General features: G+C 46.7%; 1 protein-coding gene across 3 annotated transcripts in view; it reads right to left on the reverse strand.

The window, feature by feature from the left end:
* NUP107 (nucleoporin 107) overlaps window positions 1-22,623 on the reverse strand; it is a 590,137-nt gene that overhangs the window by 333,407 nt on the left and 234,107 nt on the right. For all 3 annotated transcript variants that reach the window (XM_086919004.1, XM_086919006.1, XM_086919003.1), the window contains exon 16: window positions 21,025-21,170. In XM_086919004.1, coding sequence (XP_086775130.1) covers window positions 21,025-21,170 — 146 coding nt within the window. The remainder of the gene's footprint in view (window positions 1-21,024; window positions 21,171-22,623) is intronic.

Genomic DNA, 22,623 nt, shown 5'->3' on the forward strand with positions numbered 1-22,623 from the left:
GAACCATCTGCGGCAGGGGAGCTTCAAAGGCTTTGCCGCCTTGGTAATGCGACCCCCAGTCTCTCCTGCATCAATATGCTCCCTTCCTGTCTCCCCTCCTTTTCGGCGAGAAGACAGGCGGGAAAAATTAAGACAGCCCAGAAGGTGCCACAGCCTCTGCCAACCCCACTCCTCGGGTTGGGGAAGCTAGGGGAAGCCCAATCTTCAGCGGCCGCCATCGTGCAGATGGCTGCCACTCACTAATCAGAATTAGGGATTGTGCCCACTACCCCACGTGGGGTGAGCACAGCAAGGGTGTAGTCAGACATTGGCTACTGACCTCGAGATCCCTAAAACGCCTCCTAAATACAGTATTTAGGGGGCAGCCATGAACCAAGAAGAGAGATTCCTGCAACCTACAAAGAAGGACGAATGAAGACACCCAGCTGAGGAGGCTGCAGAGAAGAAGTGACTTGGCCCCAGCCCTATCAGCCCATCTGCAGTATCCAGAGATCCTGCGCCACAAATCACCTTGTCCTGCAGTCAGCGGCCTCCAGAACCCCTGGAAGAACTGACTGCTTTCAACAAAGACAGGACCTTGTGTGAACAGCAGCTCTGTTCAAAAGAAACTCCCAGGACAGACTCTGAGCCTGCTGAGGGACAAAGAAACTAGATGCTTGGAACTACCACTGCACCGACGCCAATGTCCAGAATCCGAGTGGCCCATCGGTCCCAGCGAGGTCCCCTAGAGTCGATGCCCACCGTGGGTTGACCCCTCCAGGGCTTCCCAACGTCGCTTGCAATTTCTGCACGGAGACACCCCACCCACTGACAGCGAGTGGCCCGGTAAGGCGAAATCCGACCTCAAAAACCCCCCTGCATACAGCCGCCCTGGAGAAAAGAACCCAAGGGGCACCTTCCTCCCAGAAGTCATCCTGGACCAAGTCTGCATATAAAAACCAAAACCGTCAATCCCCATTGAAAACATGTCACCAGACGCCGAAACGGCACCCTGCACCTGGCCGCCGCTGTGGGTGCACTTTGTGTGCTAAACATGATCCCACAACCTTGTGAACTGCTTGTAAGCAGCCACCAACCGGAGGCCCCTATCATCCAGTGGATAACATTAGGACTCAGCACTCGACACTCAGCCGCCCTAGTTCCACTAAGGGTGTTCTGGGAGTGCATCCTTGACCCCGGGTGAACCCTGGTTCTAACCTCAAAATACTGACTCCCACAAATAAGTACCTACTAGCAAACCGTTAACTTAATTTCCTTCCTGAGGATTGTATTTCCTTCAAAATTCTTCTAAGTGTGGAGTTCGTTTGTATTAAACATTGAAAAACGGCAAATGTACAAAAAGGGAATTACTTACCTTTTGTCTAAGAAATGTCTCAGTGTGATATCTAGGCCTATCACACTAATTAGAAAAAGTAACTTAAAAAGTACTCTATACAGTAATCTGCAAAGTAAGTAAATAAAAAGTAATTTCGAACTTACCTGTAATTCAACTATCAGCATTTGAAACTGCATTCAACTGTAAATCACTGCATAAGATTTTGAAAGTATTATTTCCCTTACCTACACCAGGAGTGCCTTGGTTATAGAAATAAAAATAAGTAAGGAATATCAGTATGCATCTGTTCTTGGCATGTAGGGCTGCTGACATTCATATCTGTGCATAGATCGCCGCCTAGTGTTGGGTCCGGATGATTGCACCTTGTTGTCCTGGAAGAGTCTTCGAAGTATCACGAGATAGGTGGCTCCTCCTCTGGACTACAGTGCGCATGGGCATCCTCTCCCATCTTCAGATTAGCGAAAAACATTGTGGCAGAGATGGAGTATAGTACAGGTTAAGTATCCTGAAATGGAACGTTAATGGACTGGGCTCCAAGGTTAAGAGGGGCCTAGTGAATAACTAAATAAAAATAACTGGCTCAGACATCGTTTTCCTACAGGAAACGCACCTCAAGGGTACCCAATGTGCCTTCATCGCCAGGGGCCGTTACAGGGTACTGGCACATGCGGGATACACATCCGACTCCAGGGGAGTGGCGGTTGTGGTTAAAAAGTCCCCACCCTTTGCCGTCACCCACACATGGATCGACCCACAGGGTACCTACGCTGCAGTGCAGGGCACCTGGAATAGACGCACATATACCTTGGTCTCGGTCTATGCACCTCCCAAACTGCAAACACACACAAATACAGCTCTCGCAAACATACTCTTGGACACAGTGGACACCATGCAGATAGTGGGTGGAGACTTCAACGACGTAATGAATACACACCTAGATATATCTGGGGTCAAAGCTGGAGGGGAACATAGGACTGCGCTATGCGACCAGATGACCACCGTAGGCTTGACCGACGTATGGCGATGGCTCCACCCGACACTTCACACCTACTCATACTATTCCGGGGCTCACCAGACGTTCTCGCGCCTAGACTATGTCTTCATGTCCCGACAATATCGGAGTTTGGGGGATGTCGCTGACTATAAGGCCAGAGGAATATCCGACCACTCACCGTTATATGTGCGAGTGGGCCAAGACCGTGGTAAGGACACGGGGTCCTGGCGCCTCGCGGCATGGGATCTCCAGAACACGGCAATACTAAAGGTGTAAGAGCTGACATCAAAGTATATATTGCAGAAAATGAAGGCTCGGTGGACTCGAAGGTCACACTATGGGAAGCCCTAAAACCGGTCCTACGAGACAGACTTAGGTCCAGATTAAGGGAGGAAAGACGGAAACTTCAGACAGAGGTAGCTGCCCTGGAAACGGCTGTCCTGAGATGGGAGAAAGACTATACAACCCACAAGACTAACGACTCCCTGAGACGGTTACTTGATGCCCAGAAACAATACAGGGAATTGGTGACTAACGAGGCCAGGACCCAATCCTTAGCCACCCTCCATAGACTATACGACGTAGGAGACAAATCAGGGAAACTTTTGGCATGGCTCAGCAAAAGGGAACGAGCGGTGCGATAGATAGATAGCATCGCTACGACTGAAGGAACGATGGTAAACACGGAGATAGCAGAGGCGTTCGCCACCCATTACGAGGGTTTCTATGCAGCTCAGGACCTAGCTACCCCCGAAACAGCCCTCCAATACTTGGAGAATACCAACCTACCGACCATACCCCCTGAGGCTCTGGAGGCTCTAGAGGCAGACATAACGTCGGACGACATCACGGTGGCCATTGTCAGGCTTCGGCCGGGCAAAACCCCTGGTCCGAACGGTTTCCCACCAGAGCTTTTTAAACGCACCACGGACCTACTGACCCGCCATCTTAAGGGCCTTTTCGCTGGTGCTTGTGAGGAAGGTAAACTACCACCAGATCTCACAATGGCCACGATTGTTCCAATCTATAAGGAGGGAAAGCCAAGGGAGAACTGTGCCTCCTATAGGCCGATCTCCCTACTCAATACGGAAGTGAAATTGCTGGCAACCATCTTGGCAACCCGCTTGCGGACGGTCATAACAGACCTTGTGCATCTAGACCAATTGGGCTTCTTGCCTGACAGGGCTACGAAATTCAATCTCAGGAGAGCCCACAACTGGCTCCAAGAGGTGGCGGGGAGAGAGGACCCACACTGGATCCTCTCCTTGGATGCCGAGAAGGCGTTCGACGCGGTCCACTGGCCATTCTTATTTGCAGCACTCCACAGGTTTGGTTTCGGGCCTAAATTTACTAAATGGGTGCGGTTACTCTATACTGACCCTAGGGCTAGAGTGAGGGTAAACGGGAGGCTCTCTCGTGAGTTCAAAATCCTGAGAGGCACTAGACAGGGCTGCCCCCTGTCCCCTCTCCTCTTTACGCTCGCCATAGGTTCTCGCGGCCAGAATCAGACAAAATGAAGACATCTATGGCTTCACTAGTGAAGATGCGGCACTAAACATGGAAAAGATCTCGCTTTATGCGGACGATGTCCTGCTTTACATCACCAAACCAGCAATCACGGTACCTGAGCTCTTTAGAGAACTAGAAAGATACGGAGGGATGGCAGGCCACAAAATCAATTGGCACAAATCAATTCTCTATGATCCGGGGGGACGCAACCAGTGGGGGAGACTACCGGAGGACCTAATGACAACAACTGAGGGCTTCCAATATCTTGGGATTTACGTAACGGCGGATGCGAATCTCTCGTTCCAAAGAAATTTGGAACGGATCATCTCTAATGCAGTAACAGATATGGACCGCTGGAGACAGCTCCCACTGACACTACTGGGCAGAATGTACAAATGATTATACTGCCGAAATTCCTATACGACCTGCAAAATGAATACTACCCAATACCAGTGGCGGTCTTCAACAGAATACATGGTGATCTGCGATCCTTCCTTTGGCTGGGGAAGCAAGCTAGGGTGGCCCTGTCCACGCTTCAGAGGCACCAATATAGTGGGGGAATTTCACTCCCAAACTTGGAGGCCTATTACTGGGCGGAGCATTTGACTCCAATCAATGGCTGGCTCCATACACCGGCAGATCACCCAAAGTACGCGTTGGAAAGAACGAAGCTGGCGCCCACTAACATTTTAAGATATCTCTACGGGAGCGTCGGTAGGGCACCCCTCCTCCCGGCCACATCTATAATGCTCAGGGCATGGGCGAGAGCCACACGTCGCATGGGCTGGGAAAAGAAGCCCACACGGCAAACACCGTTGTGGCACTGCCAATGGTTGACTGAGCTACACAAACTACGCAGATTCCAGAGATGGGACGGCATAGGCATATCCACCATAGGAAACGTCATAGCCAAAGGGGAGTTGCAATCGTTTCAAGCCCTCCAGTCAGAGTTCGGACTCAATAAAACGCAACATTTTAAATACACACAATTACGGCATGCGTGGATAGCCCAAAACATTACGCTTACTGACATTCCTGAATACACACCACTGGAAGGGAGGCTCCTACAGGAACAGATGGTGGGACAGGCAGTGTCCTTAACATACAAAACATTAACTAACCATATATTGGGCGACCTAACCAAACTTAGACTCACCTGGGAAGCAGAGGTAGGGGTGATGGAGGACCTGGATTGGGAGATAGTACTGATGCATCCCCGGGAGGTGGCAATAAAAGCTAGACTACGACTTATTCAATTTAACTTTCTCCATAGAACATACTTTGATAGAGTGCGTCTATGCAGGATGGGGAAGATAGATGAGCCACGATCCCTACGATGCCTCCAGGGGGAGGGAGACCTTTTCCACACGGTATGGTCCTGTGAAATAATACAGAGATACTGGACCCAGATTTTTAGGGAATTGGAGGAGGTCCTCGAGGCCTCGATATCCCGGGACCCCAAGTTGGCACTGCTTGGAATGAAGAACGAGGTGGACCTGAGTCGCCCACTACTTACTTTCCTAGTCCTTGCATTGGTGGTCGCCAAACGTGATATAGCTAAACACTGGGGAGCACCGGATCCCCCAGACTTGGAGGAGTGGAGAAGTGGGGCCTAGACTTGTATATGGCAGCGGAAAGGGTCACGTATAAGGCGAGGGGCTGCCCGAAGAAGTTCCATAGAGTGTGGTCAAAGTGGAGGCACTACCATGGACTAGATGGGGGCTGTAGGAAGGTCCCTATCAGGAGGGACAATGGGACGTAACCCTGGGACCAAAGGGATTTCTACCTGTGATCACGACTAATGCTGCTGATCCCATAAGGAGCCGGGCCCCACAAGATACAGCTGATCTAGAATACTTGATTGTCCCGGGAGGGTTCGGGGGGTAGAGGGGGGAGCAAGAAGAAGTGACTGAGAAAGTACTATTTGTTGTATGTGTACACCTTGTACGAACTGGACTTGTGTTTTCTTTTACCCACTGGGGGGGGGAGAGGGGTGGGAGGAGGGCTTAGGTTACGTTCTAAAATCAAAAATGCAGAAACTTGGATTGCCTGTGTAAGTCCACGGGGGGTAATCTCTAATAGATATACTACACTACTCATACTCACCGCCCAACCCTAGGGATATGGGCTAAATGGCTGTGTATCCCTCCCTGACACCAAGTAACCCCAACTGTGCGACCTTATTGTTACTACAGACTGACTGCACCATTGGCTCCTTGTGTATCTGCAATAAAAATCTAAAGGAAAAAAAAAAAAGAATTTTGGATTCTTTATCGGGAGGTGGTGCTTCTCCAGTTGTTTGAGAGTTAGCCCTCTTTCGTGCATTAGCTTCAACCAGTGAATCAAGTGGTAGTTGACCTCTAATGTATGTAGGGTCTGTAGGGGCAGGCCTATATTTCTTCTCAACCCTAGGGTTGATCACACGTGCTCTAGCCGTATCCTTAAATATATCAGTGGCGTGTTTTAGTACACCCTTTAACATAGGGAGTGTTCTAACTGTTCTATCAGAAGAGGCAAATGTATCAAATAGAAAATCCTCCTCTATTGGGTCACTATGCATATCAACATTGTGGTATAGAGCGGCCCTATCCACTAGTAGGTTAAATGCCACTGTATCATCTGTGGGTGATGGTTTAACTGGGTAGGAGGTGTCAGGGATGGGATGAGTATCATATGGGTCTTGTTGGTTGTCCCATGTGTTATCTTGTGTGTCTGGGTCCTGTGGATAGTTATAATCCTGTTCAGGATCATCTTCTGCATAATCTACATTATACTCAGAGAGAGTAAGGGGCCAAAGGCGTGGTAGGCATAGTAGGATAGACCGGTTCGAAAGGTCTAAGTGGAGAAGTGGCAGAGTCTCTCTTTTTCTTTAGAGGAATTGGTGAAGAAGAATTCAGTGTCCACTGGTCTCTTCTTTTTGCGGTAAACTGTTACTTTGCCAGTCTCAGGGACTATGTACAGTTTTGTTTGTTCCTCTTCGATAGGATCAGGGTGAAAGAGTTCTTCTTCCACTGTCCTTGGTTTTGGGGTCGAATCCTTGGGGTTTGTCTTTTTTGGATCGACTTTTGTTTTTGGATCGACAGTTTTTGTGAGTTTGATAGGCTTAGGTATCTTTTCAGCCTTATTCGGGTCGAGGTTTGTTTACGGATCGACCAGACTTTTTGATTGGACCGTTTTTTTCGGAAGTTCGACCTTTTTTGGTTGTTTGTCCTTTGTCGAATCGATTGGTTTCTTCGGTTCGACTGGGTTTTGCAGAGCAGTTGTGCTCGGGTCAATTAGCTTTGGTGCAACCTTCTTCGGTTGGACTGCTTTCGGTTGGTCGACTTTCGGTTGGTCGACTTTCCGTTAGACTGCTTTTTTCGGTGCGACGTTCGAGTCGACACCCCTTTTCGGGTCGACGGCCTTTGGATGTATAGGCTTACATGGTACGTCTAGCTTCGGCTCGGCAGCTTTTGGGTCTGCGACTTTCGGTACGATGACCTTCGGTCCGACAGCCTTCGGATCGACAACCTTTGGTTTTTTGAGAACGAGACTTAAGCCTGGTGTGTCAGAAGACTTTTTCTTGGTATTCGTAGCCGAGCTTGAATGCGGGGCTATCGAATCAGTGTCTTGATCTTGGCTAAGGCCTGTTGGCGATGCCTCGACCGGAGCCTTTGTTCTTGGTAGAGTGGGCTTCAGGGGAAGTGTACTCACAGTTCGCCCCTGCGGGATCTGTTCGTCTTCCGAATCGTCCTCGACGGCCACGATCTCTAGATCTGAGTCTTCTACATTGACGAGGTCTTGGTCGTCATTGAAAATGTTTTCCGGTTCTGGTGTTGGTCTCTGCATCTCTTGCCTAGCGGCCCGTCGATTCAGGATCGTCTTTTTGGAACGGAATTGGGCACAGGCCAGGCAATCTTCTACTCTATGGTCCGGTGACAAGTACTTGTTGCATACTGGATGTCTGTCAGTATGTGGGTACTTGGAATGGCATTCTGGGCAGAATTTAAATAGACTTCGTTCCATCGACGATAGTCCCACGTGGCGTCGAAAGGTCCAATGGGCAGCGTCGACGACCGAAGCGAAATAGGAAGTTTAATCGAGGCATTAGGCACAGAGCGAAAACAATACCGTCAAAACCGAAGGTCTTTTGGCTTTTAAAAAAGTTTTGTTTCGATTCCGAACTTGGAGTGTAGGAAAAACATCCGAACCCTGAGGTAATATAAATTTTATGATCGATTGTGTCCCCTATCTTAGACCCCACCGACTCCATGTACTAGCTTGAAGTGCATGTAACTTCCCTCCTGTGCTAGCTATGAAGACGCAAATACATTTGCGTCCAACGTTAACATGTTCTCTTTCCGATCCGCCATGAACGGATTGGATATTCAGTTCCTAAATATGCTATGCCAACGTCTTTTTGTGGTATACCTTACACGTTTTTCAGCTCTGGCGAAGTAGGCCTGAATTCTGCCATCGAGTCTTTTTCCTGCCTTCTGACTCCGAAAACCTCAGCCCAGGCTGCCTCTGTGCCAGTGACCCTTGCCTTACTTCTGGCGCGGCTAACGGTGCTCGGCTCAGCCCGTTGCCTGCCAAGACTGCATTCAACCTTCGAATTATCTGCTCCACTCCTCGAAAATACATTCCTGTCTAGTAGATCCACGTCAACATCCTTCCAGCTGCAGGGCAGAGGGTTAGGCCTCACTGTCTCTATGCAAGTAATTCATGGCCCTGTTTCCATGGAAGGCCCATGCCCTCCCCTCGCTCCCCTCGCGTCTCATGTAGACACGCAGACGCTCATACACGCACTCATAACCAGTATAGAAATAGCCTCTTGTCCGAGAGACCTTTTCCCTCCAGATAATGCAGTTCCTTAAACATGAGATATTAGATACGATTTGGGATTAGGTTGATCTGACATCCAGACATCCGTCTACACTTGTAGGGCTAAATGTCAAGTCCCCCTTCACCCCTCAAGTTACACGTACATTACACGTCATCCCGCTGCGCGCGCATCTCTGCCATGTAATTTTGCTGACACTGCCGGATTCATTTATGGATCCACCTATTTGTGACATCATGTTCAATGACGTTCTTGTCCACGCCTTCATGCACGCCTATTGTAACGCCTTTTGTATTACGTACACGTATTCTTATCTCTCTTCTCAGCTGTTACGCCTCCTGCATATGCCTTTACTATAATGCATTGACTATATATATGAATGTCTGTCAATTATGTATTGTCGCATACTTGCATATTCGCATATTACCATTGACTCTGTCAGTCTGTCCCTTCCCGAACCTATGTGGTGACGGAATGGTATGCCACCTTGGCTCGAGCCAATATGCTAATCACCCAATTCCTTTTATAGGAATAAAACCCTTTTGAGAAACCTCAAATATCACGGATTTTGCCTCTTATTTATTATGAGTTATTCTTATTGATTATAGAAATTAAGCACTGGTAAATTAATTATTTACGACAATTTGGCGCCCGAATAGGGACCCTCCCCCATCTCACGCGCCGGTGGTGCGTTGCAGGCCTGGCCCCCTGCCACAGCCGGACGGACAACTACGCGAACCCGCAGGATTTCCTGTATCTCCCTCAGGCCAGCGGAGGTGACTGAGGCTGCGATCGACACCCAGACGAGGCGGTGAGAAGTGCGGAGGATCCCGACCAGAGCCTAGCTGAGAGAGCAAGATCCGAGGTATACGGAGGCCCACCAGGTTCCGACGTTCCGAAGTATCAGCGTCACGAGTCGAGTCCGTATCCAGTCCGAATCCTGTCCAGGGTTTCCGAGGCCTTCCGTTTCCGTGCTTCCCGGTGAGTACCGTTGCTGGGGACGCATATAGACGTGCGCATTAGTTTGTGCCGGTCAAGACAGGTGTGGGTACACAGACCTGGTCTGCACTGTTTTAGACAGTGTATCTGTACTGTTTAGCAGTATATCCAGTCTGCACTGTTGAGCAGTGTATCTAGTATTATGCAGTTAGCAAGTTACCTTCTAATTGTCATCATTCATGTTAAAATGTTTTAATGTGTCTCAAAATGTCGTGGTATGAGTGATTGTTCGATCGTAATTATTGTGATTATTGTGTTCAGTGTGTTCATATCTGAGTAAGAACCAAGTAGCCAGATTTCAAGATGCCGTTGTTCTCCAAATTAAGACAGATAAAAACTAGAAAAGGGGTATTAGAAGAAGCTGTTCCCATTCCACCTAGGGACACTCCAGGGTACTTTATGTACCACAAACATGGCCTAGATGCCGTTTTATTCCACGACTTATGGGTGGACTACACTAAAGAATTATCCGAGAATCAGAGATGGCCTGCTGCTGGCACATGGGATGCAGATTGCATCATGAGGGTAGAGGAAGCATTGTGGAAAAAGAAAGCCAGACAGTCACAGAAGGATGCCATTGAATTATGGCGTAAAGAATCACATAGGCGTACAGAAAAAGCACTTAGAAAAGAAGAGAAAAGGAGGGAGGATCCAGAGAAAGCCCAGGAAAACGTATTAGTTGAGGAAGGTACCCGAGTAAAATTAGAACAGGTAGACAGGCAGCGAAACACACTCATGAACGGCATGTACCCCCTCTTGACTGAGGGTTTGCCTAAAGCCACCCCGGAGGTACCAAAAGAACTACCACCCCCACTGCTCCCGACTAAAACACACCAGAAAACAGCAAAGGACATTTTCCTTTCGTCCTATCTAGATGATGTGGCTCCCGCATATGTAAATACCGCACCGCCACGCACACCTCCTCCTGCCGACCAAGATGGTCAGCTCCTTCCTCCCCGACAAGCCACTCCTCCTCCTGTTCCTCCTGGTCTTCCAGCTGTCCTTCCACCTATTCCTGGGCCTGCTCCCTCCGCTTTTCACTCAACGAACCCCTTCGGAGCTGGCGCCTCAGGAGGCGCGTCCGGAGGAGCGACAGGTTACCAGACCCCGCCATCGGCCCATCGGCTGACCTATAGAGACCTAGCACAGCAACGTACACCTAGAACAGGCGATATTACACTACATGGAGATCGTCTTGCAGACTGTAGATATGATCCAGTGCCTGGTAAAAAGAATGACGAAAGAATGTTGCTCGCATCAGTACATCAGTACGCTTACGACGAGTTACGAACTTCTTATTAACCCTACCTGGAATGGTAGATCATCTAGATCGAATATATCAGTTCGTACAGACAGGAGTAGGGCCTGAAAGTATTAAGGAGGCCATGACCTATCAGAAAGTGGATACGAAAGCCAAGATATTACGGTTTCTTATAAACTGTTTCATAAGGGAAGTGGATAGGCCGGGTATGAACCCGGAAGACGTGAAAGCACTCCACCGGTGGGGCCAGAATATCGCAGATGGGAATCACGATAAAGAGGCCTGTGTAGAAAATATGTACCGAAGAATAAGAAATGCAATAAAAAAGATGCATGAGAAAAGACAGCCACCACCGGAAATAGATTCAGACAAAGTTGAATCCTCAGAGGAGGAGGATGAGCATGAGCAGACCCCAGAGCAGACACAATTACCAGTCAGAGAAACGATAGCATATGTAGGTAAGGGAAGACCTTTCAATAATTCAATACGGCCAGTACGTCCAGAAAGTAAAAGAATATTCCAAGAAGCCATGTGCAATCCAAGAACTCCTGATCACTTATTCCAAGCTACTGATAACAGACTTCGAGAACGAATGGGGTACCATGTACTCGATTCTATGGATGAACAAGAATTAGCCAGGTCAGCCGTGCAATGGGCTGACAATTCTGAGAAATATGGTGATGATGCGTTAGCGCATACGTTTTTGAACCTGACACCGAGTGAACAGCGTTTAGCTGGTACATACATGATACAACACCTGCTCTTATTGTATAGAAGCCAACATTCTGACCCAGGCCCCTTGCCTGATATATTAATAGAACTACTCATGAACAAATGGAGAGGTCTAGGTACCGATCTAATTAAAATAATTCTAGAACACCGACACAGATATAGCGCCTTCCTATGTCCACAGACCAACTCAGCTCATGTCATGGAAAGAAAAATGTATTACATGGACGGACAGAATCCGTTGCGAGAAGTGCACCCAGTACAGAACGCAGACAATACGTTTAGACGGGTGTTTGTGTACACCCCCATAACTAAAATAGAACTATTGGAAATGAAAAAATTAGTACCTAGTCATGACAAAGATCCCGCAGGTTTCCACCGTGAAATAAAAGACATGATACTAATGGGTGACTATACTTATCCCGATATTATGAAAATATTGAAAGTGTTACTGCCTCCCGGTATATACGAGAAACTCAAAGAAAAAGAGTGGGAGGTGGGAGACACAAAGATTGATTGGGCTGCATTAGAAAACGAAGAAAGTACTAGAATTCCGGGCCAAGGGCTCGGGGATAAAGTTAAAGCATTACCAGGATTGTTAGTACAAGTGTTGCCACGTTTATTAAGTACTAAAAAGGAAGATTGGGGTGCCATTTCAGCTTGTAAACAGAAACCCGATGAAGATACCAGTGATTTCTATACCAGATTTGAAAAATGTTTTGGCATTAATAGCGGTCTGAAAGCAAGTAGCGAGTCATATCCACATCTTTTTGTAACGAAATTAGTCGAGAATTCACTGCCCCAGGTTAAGAATAGAGTATTGAAAGTCGAAAGTACTTGGCAAGCTAACACCCCTTCACAAATGTTACAAATGTTACAGTACCACCAGAATAGAATTAGAGAAGAACAAGAACATGAACAAAGACGTATGAAAGACACGAAAATGAAAATGTTAGTTGCCCAGTCAGTTCCCGCCGAAGGACATAAAAAGGGTGGGACCCAGCCTAGTAATACGACAGCTCCTGTTAAAGGGACATGTAACTACTGCAAACAGCCAGGTCATTATGTAAACAATTGTGCCGTTCTGAAACACAATATCTCCACGGGTAAGACCAAGGAGAGACCGCGCGTACCTAGACAAGATCAGGTCCAGCAACAAGTACCACAGAATATACAACATATTCCGCCTATGCCAGCTTCATCACAAACTGTGGCAGTCCCACAGCAACAGCCTATAACTGCAACGCAGAACACAACACAACAGATGTACCAGTACGCACAGAACGACTACCCTGATTATCAACGATACACATGAAACAGCCTAGAGAGGGAATTTGGCTTGCCCCTTATTGAAGTTCCCGTAGATCAAGAGGGTCCTTATGTACACAGTCAGGTGCTAGGAAAAGACAGAACGTTTTTGATTGATACAGGGGCAAGCAGGACCACAATCAGTCACAATGAGGTTCCAGGGGCACCCCTCTCAGGCTCACAGAATGTTTCCCTTGGATTTTCAGGAAAACCTATTATTAATGAAGTATCACAGCCACTCCCCCTTGCAGTTGGTCCTCTGACACGGACTACAGATTTATTACTCACAAAATCATGCCCAGAAAACTTATTAGGAATAAAGACACTAAAAGCTCTAGGAGCTATAATATGCTGTTCTCCGGAAGGAGTACGCTTATTTTTGCGAGATTTTAAAGGCCATTATGTATTAAGAGATATGGATCCCCGGTTACAGAATGTACCTGCACACTTGTGGGCACAAGGCCCCACTGATGTAGGGTGTATGCACATTACACCATATCGAGTCACACTCAAAGCAGGAGTGGTATTACCACGAATTCGACAATATAGGTTACCTCCAGATGCTGTAGTGGCTTTACTGAGAATTATTGACGAGCTCATTGCACAAGGAGTGGTTGTGGAAACCGACTCCAATGTATGTAATTCTCCTATCATACCAGTTCTTAAACGTACTGATCCAAATGCACCACCTGTTTATCGATTGGTTATTGATTTACGCGAATTGAATAAATGCATTGTACCACAGTATCCTGTGGTCCCAGATATCTCTTCATTACTGACAGCTATTGATTCAGAAGCGACGTTCTTTACTGTAATTGACCTCAAGAACGCCTTCTTCAGTGTCCCAATTGATCCAGAAAGCCAATACCTGTTCGGATTCAGTTTAAATGGACGATCTTTCAAATTTGCACGCGCACCTCAAGGATTCACAGAAAGCCCCAGCATCTATAGTCAAGCACTGAAAAGACAACTCGACAGTATCCACATGCCAGCTAACACTGCCCTACTCCAGTATGTCGATGATCTGCTGATCACCGCACAGAGCGAACCCGAATGTGAAAATGCATCACTGACAGTTCTGAATTTCCTGGCCGACAAGGGGCACAAGGTGTCCCCTTCGAAGCTGCAATTCTGTGTTCAGCAAGTTGTGTACCTGGGTCACTTGCTGTCCAAAGTGGGGAGACAGCTCACTCCTGATCGCATTCAGTTAATTGTAAACATGTCACCACCAAAGACACAAAAGGAGGTGCGGGCTTTCATAGGCCTCACCTCGTACTGTAGACAATGGATTCCCCAATATGCATTTCTAGCAAAGCCACTCATCCAGTTGACAACCCAGGAGGCAGCGACATCGACTGTCCTCCCTTGGACTCAGGAACATACACAAGCTTTTGACAACTTAAAGAAAGCCTTATGCCAAGCACCTGTTTTAGCAACACCATGTTACAGTAAACCTTTTACACTTTTTGTCACAGAACGTGAAGGTACTGCCTTGTCAGTCCTCACCCAGGAACAAGCAGGTTCACACAAACCGTGTGCTTACTTTTCTAGCACATTAGATCCGGTGGCTCAGGCTTTACCTGCGTGTTTGAAATCAGTTGCAGCGACAGCTTTAGCAATCAGGCAGAGCGATGCCATAGTATTAGGGCATCAATTGACAGTACAAGTTCCACATTCCGTGGAGGTTCTTTTAAATCGCACACAGACCCAACACTTGACCATAGCAAGACTGACAGGTTATGAATTGACATTGTTTCAACCACACATAGAAATCAGACGCTGTAGCACATTAAATCCCGCCACATTGTTGCCATTAAACGGAGTAGATCCATTGGCACATGATTGCATTGAAGTCATTACTATTACAACAAAACCCAGACAGGACTTGACAGATGTCCCATTACCAGATCCGGACCTGACACTTTATGTGGATGGTTCATGTATGAGAACAGGTACAGGAGAATTAGTGGCAGCCTACGCAGTCACTACAGATACCGAAGTTATAGAAACAAATTGTATTGACACCCTGTCAGCTCAAGCCGCAGAGCTCATCGCTCTGACACAAGCATGTATTCAAGCCAAGAATAAGAGAGTCAACATATACACTGATTCACGTTATGCATTCGGAGTCGTTCACGATTTTGGAGTCCTCTGGCGAGAGAGAGGTTACTTAACTTCTTACGGTGCCAACATCCAACACGGTCCTCTCATTCAAGGTTTATTAGATGCAATACATCTACCTACTGCAATCTCTATCATGAAATGTAAAGCACATACAAAGGTTACCGACACGATCTCCCAGGGTAACGACCTGGCAGACCGAACAGCTAAGCAAACGGCTCAGAATCAAATGCATGCAACTGACTCGACAAAGACAATAGTTCCGACACCATCACACTGCATGACAGTCAGGGATCCCGCCCATGATGTAATTGACATACAGACACATGCCACACCAGACGAAATCCAGAAGTGGACTGAACTAGGAGGGATCCAAACAGATCAGGGATGGATGACGAAGGGAAAATCTACATGGTTTCTCCCAGACTCTATAGTTCAGGTCATCATTAACACGATACATAGTCCAGCACACCTAGGAGAAAAGGCAATGCTAGATAGCATTCAACACATATGGTACAACAAGAACTTACGAGCAGCAGCCAAACAGAAAGTGCGTACTTGCATGATTTGTTGTCAGTTTAATCCAGGTAAAAGCATCCCTGTAGAGCAAGGTGGATTTCAGCCTCCCGATCACCCTTTTGAAGTCCCCCAGATGGATTACATCCAGATGGACCGCTGCCGAGGTTTCAAGTATGTCCTCGTAGTTGTATGTGCACTTTCCCGATGGACAGAAGCATACCCAGTCTCAGATTATACTGCTCCAACAACAGCCAAGCAACTGGTTCGCGAGTTCTTCCCGCGGTACGGTTTGCCTCGTATTGTGTACTCAGATAACGGTCAGCCATTCTCATCCGAGCTTGTGAAACACATTACACTCTTGTTAGGCTATCAGTGGAAGTTCCACTGTGTCCGGCATCCCGAGGCAGCAGGTCTCGTGGAGCGTCATAATCAGACCCTAAAAATCCGGCTTTCCAAAATCTGTAGAGAGAAGGGCGTTGACTGGATAGTTGCTTTGCCGGTAGCCCTCTTCTATATGAGGATGGTTGCCCATTCTCGAACCGGGCTATCCCCGTATGAGGTGGTCTTTGGTAGGCCTCCGAATATGTGGGGGACGCCTATTCCGCGAAAAATTACAGATGTTGACTGTATTATGCTGACAGATTACCTTGCCTCCTTGATGTCTGCACTACAATCTTGTCGTTCACAGGTAGCTGCAGCCTTTCCCGACAATGCCGATGTGAAGCGCCACGAGGTGGTCCCGGGGGATTATGTCTTCGTCCGCAACTTTGATCGGAGAAGTCCGTTGGAGCCCCGCTGGCAAACCCCGAAATTGGTTCTTCTAACAACGAGGACAGCCGTCAAAGTAGAGGGCAGGAAGGGGTGGCTGCATTCCAGCCACGTGAAAAAGTTCCACGGACTCCCTTCGGACTTGGACTCTAAGCCCTGCCCTCCTACACAAACTGACTCAAAGCTCCCTTTGGTTGAGAAAACAGACTCTGAAAAATATAGACTAAAATTACGATCTAGCAAGTCAGACAGTTTAATTGTTTAAGTCCTCCCCTAGGTGAATCGGTTAAATTAGTTTCTGACATGTATCCCCTAGATCGAGACAGAGAGAGAGATAGACAGAGAATACTGAAGAAACGTGCATATTGTAAATCACTTCGTAGTCACTGTATAGTGACATTGTTAATCATGTTTTTTCTAAGTCTTCTGATTATTGCTGCTAGTATCTTGCTGCACATTTACTACCCTATTTTCAAGCATGTACAATCTGCTTATAACGTCACTGCCGAACATTCTTTTAGCGAATTACCTCCACACGAGCTTTCTTACAGACTTGCGCTGCGCAACAACACATTCATTAGTATGTTACATCACTCTCATCAGACTAACAATGCTACAAACTGTTGGATATGTGGCCGCCTCCCTCCCTACCAGAAATACAAGGGAGTTCTGCCTCTTTTTCCGTACCCGTTCACTCACAATGGCTCCTGTGGGGCATGGTTTAGATTGATTAATTCCTTAGATTCTGACATTGCTGTTTACGATGGGAATTGGGTTTGGGGAAACCTGAACTCAGTTCTACTTAAAGTCTGTTACCCTGACAAGAAAGGACTTCCCACTAGAACAGGAACTGATCTAGAAAATGAAGTATATGGATTAGGAAATTACACAATCAACCTCATGATTCTTACTGTTGAATCCGAAACTGCACCAGTATTGCCTGCCATGTCAGTGTTACCAGTCAAAGGTGAATTATGTATCAGGAAAAATGGTTCCATACACTTAGGTCATAGTAAATGTACTACTGTAATCGAATTCAGTGATCAAGGCAAGTCCACGTTTAGAGCTACACGTCATTCCTACTTTGTTTGCGGTCATATTGCATACATACGTTTGCCTCCAGATTGGGATGGTACCTGTTACATTGCATTCCTTCTCCCACCTGTTTTCCTAGCCCCTCCTGACTATCACCGAAACACCAATCTAGTAAACAATAGACTCCGAAGAGACCTCCCGATTGTCGACTACACTGAAACGGCATGGGAGCAATACACAGACTTCAATAAAGGTTTCTTCCCCTACTTAGGTGCTGTTTTTAACAGTAAACTGATACGCAAATTAACTAGAACCCTTGAAGCAGTAGTGAACGAAACTACCTCAGCTTTAGGTAACTTAACAGAGGAGCAGTCCGCTATGCGGGTTGTTGTTCTTCAAAATCGTCTCGTTATTGACGTCATCCTAGCTGATAGGGGTGGAGCTTGTAAGGTCATCGGGTCAAGTTGCTGTGTTTTCATTCCAGAAAACGCGCCAACGGTATATAAAGCTATAACACGTCTCCATAAAATTGCAAGTCTGATACATCAGAATCCAGGCACCTGGACTTGGTCCGGTTGGTTCTGGACAACGTTAACCGCTTGGGGATGGAAGATCCTATCCTTCCTAGGTATTGGCCTTCTCATAGTATTCAGTTGCTGCCTGTGTTTACAATGTGGGCCGGCGATTTGCGGCTTGTGCGCCACATCATGTATTCCGCATTCAAATTCCCATTCAAAACGTCAAAAGAGGAAAGAAGAGCAAATGATGTTACATGAACAGATTGATCGATTCATGCAGATCAATATATCATGAAGGGTCCGTAGGGGACAAGGAGGGAATGAGGTAATATAAATTTTATGATCGATTGTGTCCCCTATCTTAGACCCCACCGACTCCATGTACTAGCTTGAAGTGCATGTAACTTCCCTCCTGTGCTAGCTATGAAGACGCAAATACATTTGCGTCCAACGTTAACATGTTCTCTTTCCGATCCGCCATGAACGGATTGGATATTCAGTTCCTAAATATGCTATGCCAACGTCTTTTTGTGGTATACCTTACACGTTTTTCAGCTCTGGCGAAGTAGGCCTGAATTCTGCCATCGAGTCTTTTTCCTGCCTTCTGACTCCGAAAACCTCAGCCCAGGCTGCCTCTGTGCCAGTGACCCTTGCCTTACTTCTGGCGCGGCTAACGGTGCTCGGCTCAGCCCGTTGCCTGCCAAGACTGCATTCAACCTTCGAATTATCTGCTCCACTCCTCGAAAATACATTCCTGTCTAGTAGATCCACGTCAACATCCTTCCAGCTGCAGGGCAGAGGGTTAGGCCTCACTGTCTCTATGCAAGTAATTCATGGCCCTGTTTCCATGGAAGGCCCATGCCCTCCCCTCGCTCCCCTCGCGTCTCATGTAGACACGCAGACGCTCATACACGCACTCATAACCAGTATAGAAATAGCCTCTTGTCCGAGAGACCTTTTCCCTCCAGATAATGCAGTTCCTTAAACATGAGATATTAGATACGATTTGGGATTAGGTTGATCTGACATCCAGACATCCGTCTACACTTGTAGGGCTAAATGTCAAGTCCCCCTTCACCCCTCAAGTTACACGTACATTACACGTCATCCCGCTGCGCGCGCATCTCTGCCATGTAATTTTGCTGACACTGCCGGATTCATTTATGGATCCACCTATTTGTGACATCATGTTCAATGACGTTCTTGTCCACGCCTTCATGCACGCCTATTGTAACGCCTTTTGTATTACGTACACGTATTCTTATCTCTCTTCTCAGCTGTTACGCCTCCTGCATATGCCTTTACTGTAATGCATTGACTATATATATGAATGTCTGTCAATTATGTATTGTCGCATACTTGCATATTCGCATATTACCATTGACTCTGTCAGTCTGTCCCTTCCCGAACCTATGTGGTGACGGAATGGTATGCCACCTTGGCTCGAGCCAATATGCTAATCACCCAATTCCTTTTATAGGAATAAAACCCTTTTGAGAAACCTCAAATATCACGGATTTTGCCTCTTATTTATTATGAGTTATTCTTATTGATTATAGAAATTAAGCACCGGTAAATTAATTATTTACGACAACCCAATGGCGGAAAAAAACAATCTGAAGATGGAGAGGATGCTCATGCAGTCCAGAGGAGGAGCCACCTATCGTGATACTTCGAAGACTCTTCCAGGACAACAAGGTGCAATCATCCGGACCCAACACTAGGCGGCGATTATGCACAGATATGAATTCAGCAGCCCACATGCCTCGAACATAATACTTTTGATACAAACAAATTGCTCGGAGTTCAGTCTTTGGCTGTGTAGAACAAATGCTTAACACTACCCTCTGATGAAGCCTTATTGCTCGCCCACACTACCACAAATAGAGAGTAAGGTGCTATCTACTTTTACCTCTGCCTACCTTTGGGGTTCCACTGGACTCTGTGTACACTATACATCATTTTGGTAAAGTATATACAGAGCAAGCTTCTTGCACACCTTGCCAATGTGCCGGGCCTGAAGGCGCTCCAGCAGGGACTGGCCGCTCAAATAGGAGGTACATGGCCTCTTTAAATTCTCAGAGTTGGGCGGAGGTCCCTCCGGCTACCGGAAACTCAGAGAGGTGCAGAGATGGCGCAGGATCAATTGCAGAGCCATGCCTAGAGTCACAACACTGTCTTGTCGGATGGCTGCGATGGATGGGGTGAAGACTAAGACTTCTTCAACTTCTTGCTCTTTTTCTTCTTGTATAACTTACCAGAGTGGGATGACTGTCAAAAAGGGAAGGTTCCTTGACAGATCTCCTGAACCTTCTATTCGACCGTGATCGAGTCCGTCACAGTGATGCATGTCGAGCAGCAAGGATCTTGAGGGATCACTCCCTCAAGGTCTTTGGATGCATTGTGTGACAATCAACGCAGGTCTTTGCATTGTGCTCGGGCTCCCGGCACCGGACAGACAAGGTGCTGGTCTATCACCAACAACTGCTAGTGACAGGCGCCACAGGACTTGAATTCAGCCTTCCTTGTTGACATCCCGGCCCCACCAGGAGAAACTTCACAAAAAAAGTTGTCAACAAGTCGAAAAAAGACAGCCAAAAAATGTCCGGGGTGTATTTCTCCGGATCTGCACTGACTGGCGCAGAAATGGAAAAAAACTGACGCCAGTACAGCGCATGTCACTTCTGGCGCAGACGACGCCAAGTGAAGGCGACCGACGCCACCTCCCAGCATGCCAGCGTGCCACTACCTGCTCATGAAAAATTTCCAGAACTCGTCCAAAGCCTAGGGATAGTTCTAAAGTAAGGAATCTGCTGCTAGACGTCGCTATCACATATACACGATTATAAGAAAAATGATTGCGCAAGATATTTCGAGTAAGTAAGCAAGGTGTATATACATCTTAGTAGATGTAGGCCTGTGATGCAGACTAAATGTTTACAGTGATGCCACATGGCATAAAGTTTGGGAGTTAATCGTTGAAATCTTAAATTACATGCATAAAGCTTCAAAAACTAGTTTCACTTTTGTTATAAGTGAGCAAACCATTATTGCAAAGGACCCACATCTTAGGTCTGACAGTTACACAATTATACATTCACTCACTTTGCCTCCATGTAGTCTCTAGGTAGCTCTTCAGGCTCCTGTGTTGTCATCACGGATGTCCGGATTTCCTGCTCAACGAGACAGTCAACCATAACCCTAAAATAGGCCCAGACTGTGTCTTCCCACGAGTTACACACCGGAAGGAGCTATGAATTAGCAAAACAGAGAACAGTTAGGCATGCTTTATTCTATTGCTCAATGCACTGTACTGAACTTGGAGTACACATATGTCAATAAAACACATCTGTTGATGTTAAAGTTATACGATTTGTTTTATTTATTTTTATTTTAAAAGTTTTATATAGCGCTGGCTTGACCCGGAGGTATCGGAGCGCTTTACGTGAGCATCAGATCATAGTTACAGGTTACATCGTTACAAAGGTTACACAGTTCTTCGAGCACAGCAACATAGTTACTTGTAAGGTCGAGATAAACAATAAGCACAAATACGTAGGGGGAAAAGCAGGCAAGGTGAGAGATTCAGGGGAGGGGTGTTGGAGCAGGGGAACAAATAGTTTCTTACCTGTCGGTGTAGTTTTGCAGCTTGAAGATCTTTCTGGATTCACTATGCTGTGCATTATTCCGCGGTCTAGTGGTTGGGTCCCGAATCGTAGTCTTTTCTTTGTTTCTTTTTTTTCGTAGCCCAGGTGGGAGTCGACGTCCCACCTTTTGGTGTCCTTCCTGTGACGTCTGCATGCTTCCTGCGGAAGCTCCCACCCTTGGGCGCCATCTTCGGATTCTTTTTTTCTTTTCCGTTTGTGTTCTGTTTCCGAATTGTATGGCAATGTTTTTATCTTTTCTCTTTTAGCGCTATTTTCCTTGAAGTTCCATGAAGTCTTTTTGTTATATATATATTTTTTTTGTTTACCACCTACTTTCTCCAGCCTCATCTTTCTGGCGGAGGTGAGTGGGTTCGCTAGTGAATCCAGAAAGATCTTCAAGCTGCAAAAGTACACCGACAGGTAAGAAACTATTTGTTTTGCAGCGTGAATCTTTCTGTATTCACTATGCTGTGCATAGACTTTGTAGCGGTTTGTTGTTATTGTGGCGGCTGGGTGGAAGATGAGCTTGGGTTCTTGAATAGGTGCTGAAGCACTTTCTGTCCCACTTGTGCTTCCTTGTTCATTTGTATGTCCACACAGTAGTGTTTTCTAAACGTGTGCACAGAAGCCCATTTTACCGCCAGGCATATGTCCTGAATGGGAGTGTTTGCCAAGAAGGCTATTGTAGCTCCCTTCTTTCTTGCTGAATGGGCCCTTGGCCCCTCTACTAGTTCTTGTCCAGCTTGTTTGTGGAAGAATTGTATAGCTTACGCGATCCATCGTGCAATTGTTCCTTTAGTAACAGCTTTTCCGATGAAACTTTCAGCAAAGGAGACAAAAAACTGTTTTGTTTTTCTGTGATCTTTAGTTCTCTCTATGTAATGCATGACTGCACGTCTCGCATCCAGAGTGTGCAGTGCCCTTTCTGCTTTTGTTGTTGGTTTCTGAAAGAAACTTGGTATTTGAATCGTCTGGTTGATGTGGAACTTGGACACCACCTTTGGCATAAAGTGTGGGTCCGTTCTCATCACCACCCTATTGTTGTGAATTTGTATGT

Source organism: Lissotriton vulgaris, chromosome 1_1 (genome assembly GCF_964263255.1).
Source record: "Lissotriton vulgaris chromosome 1_1, aLisVul1.2, whole genome shotgun sequence".
NCBI classification, from domain to species: domain Eukaryota; kingdom Metazoa; phylum Chordata; class Amphibia; order Caudata; family Salamandridae; genus Lissotriton; species Lissotriton vulgaris.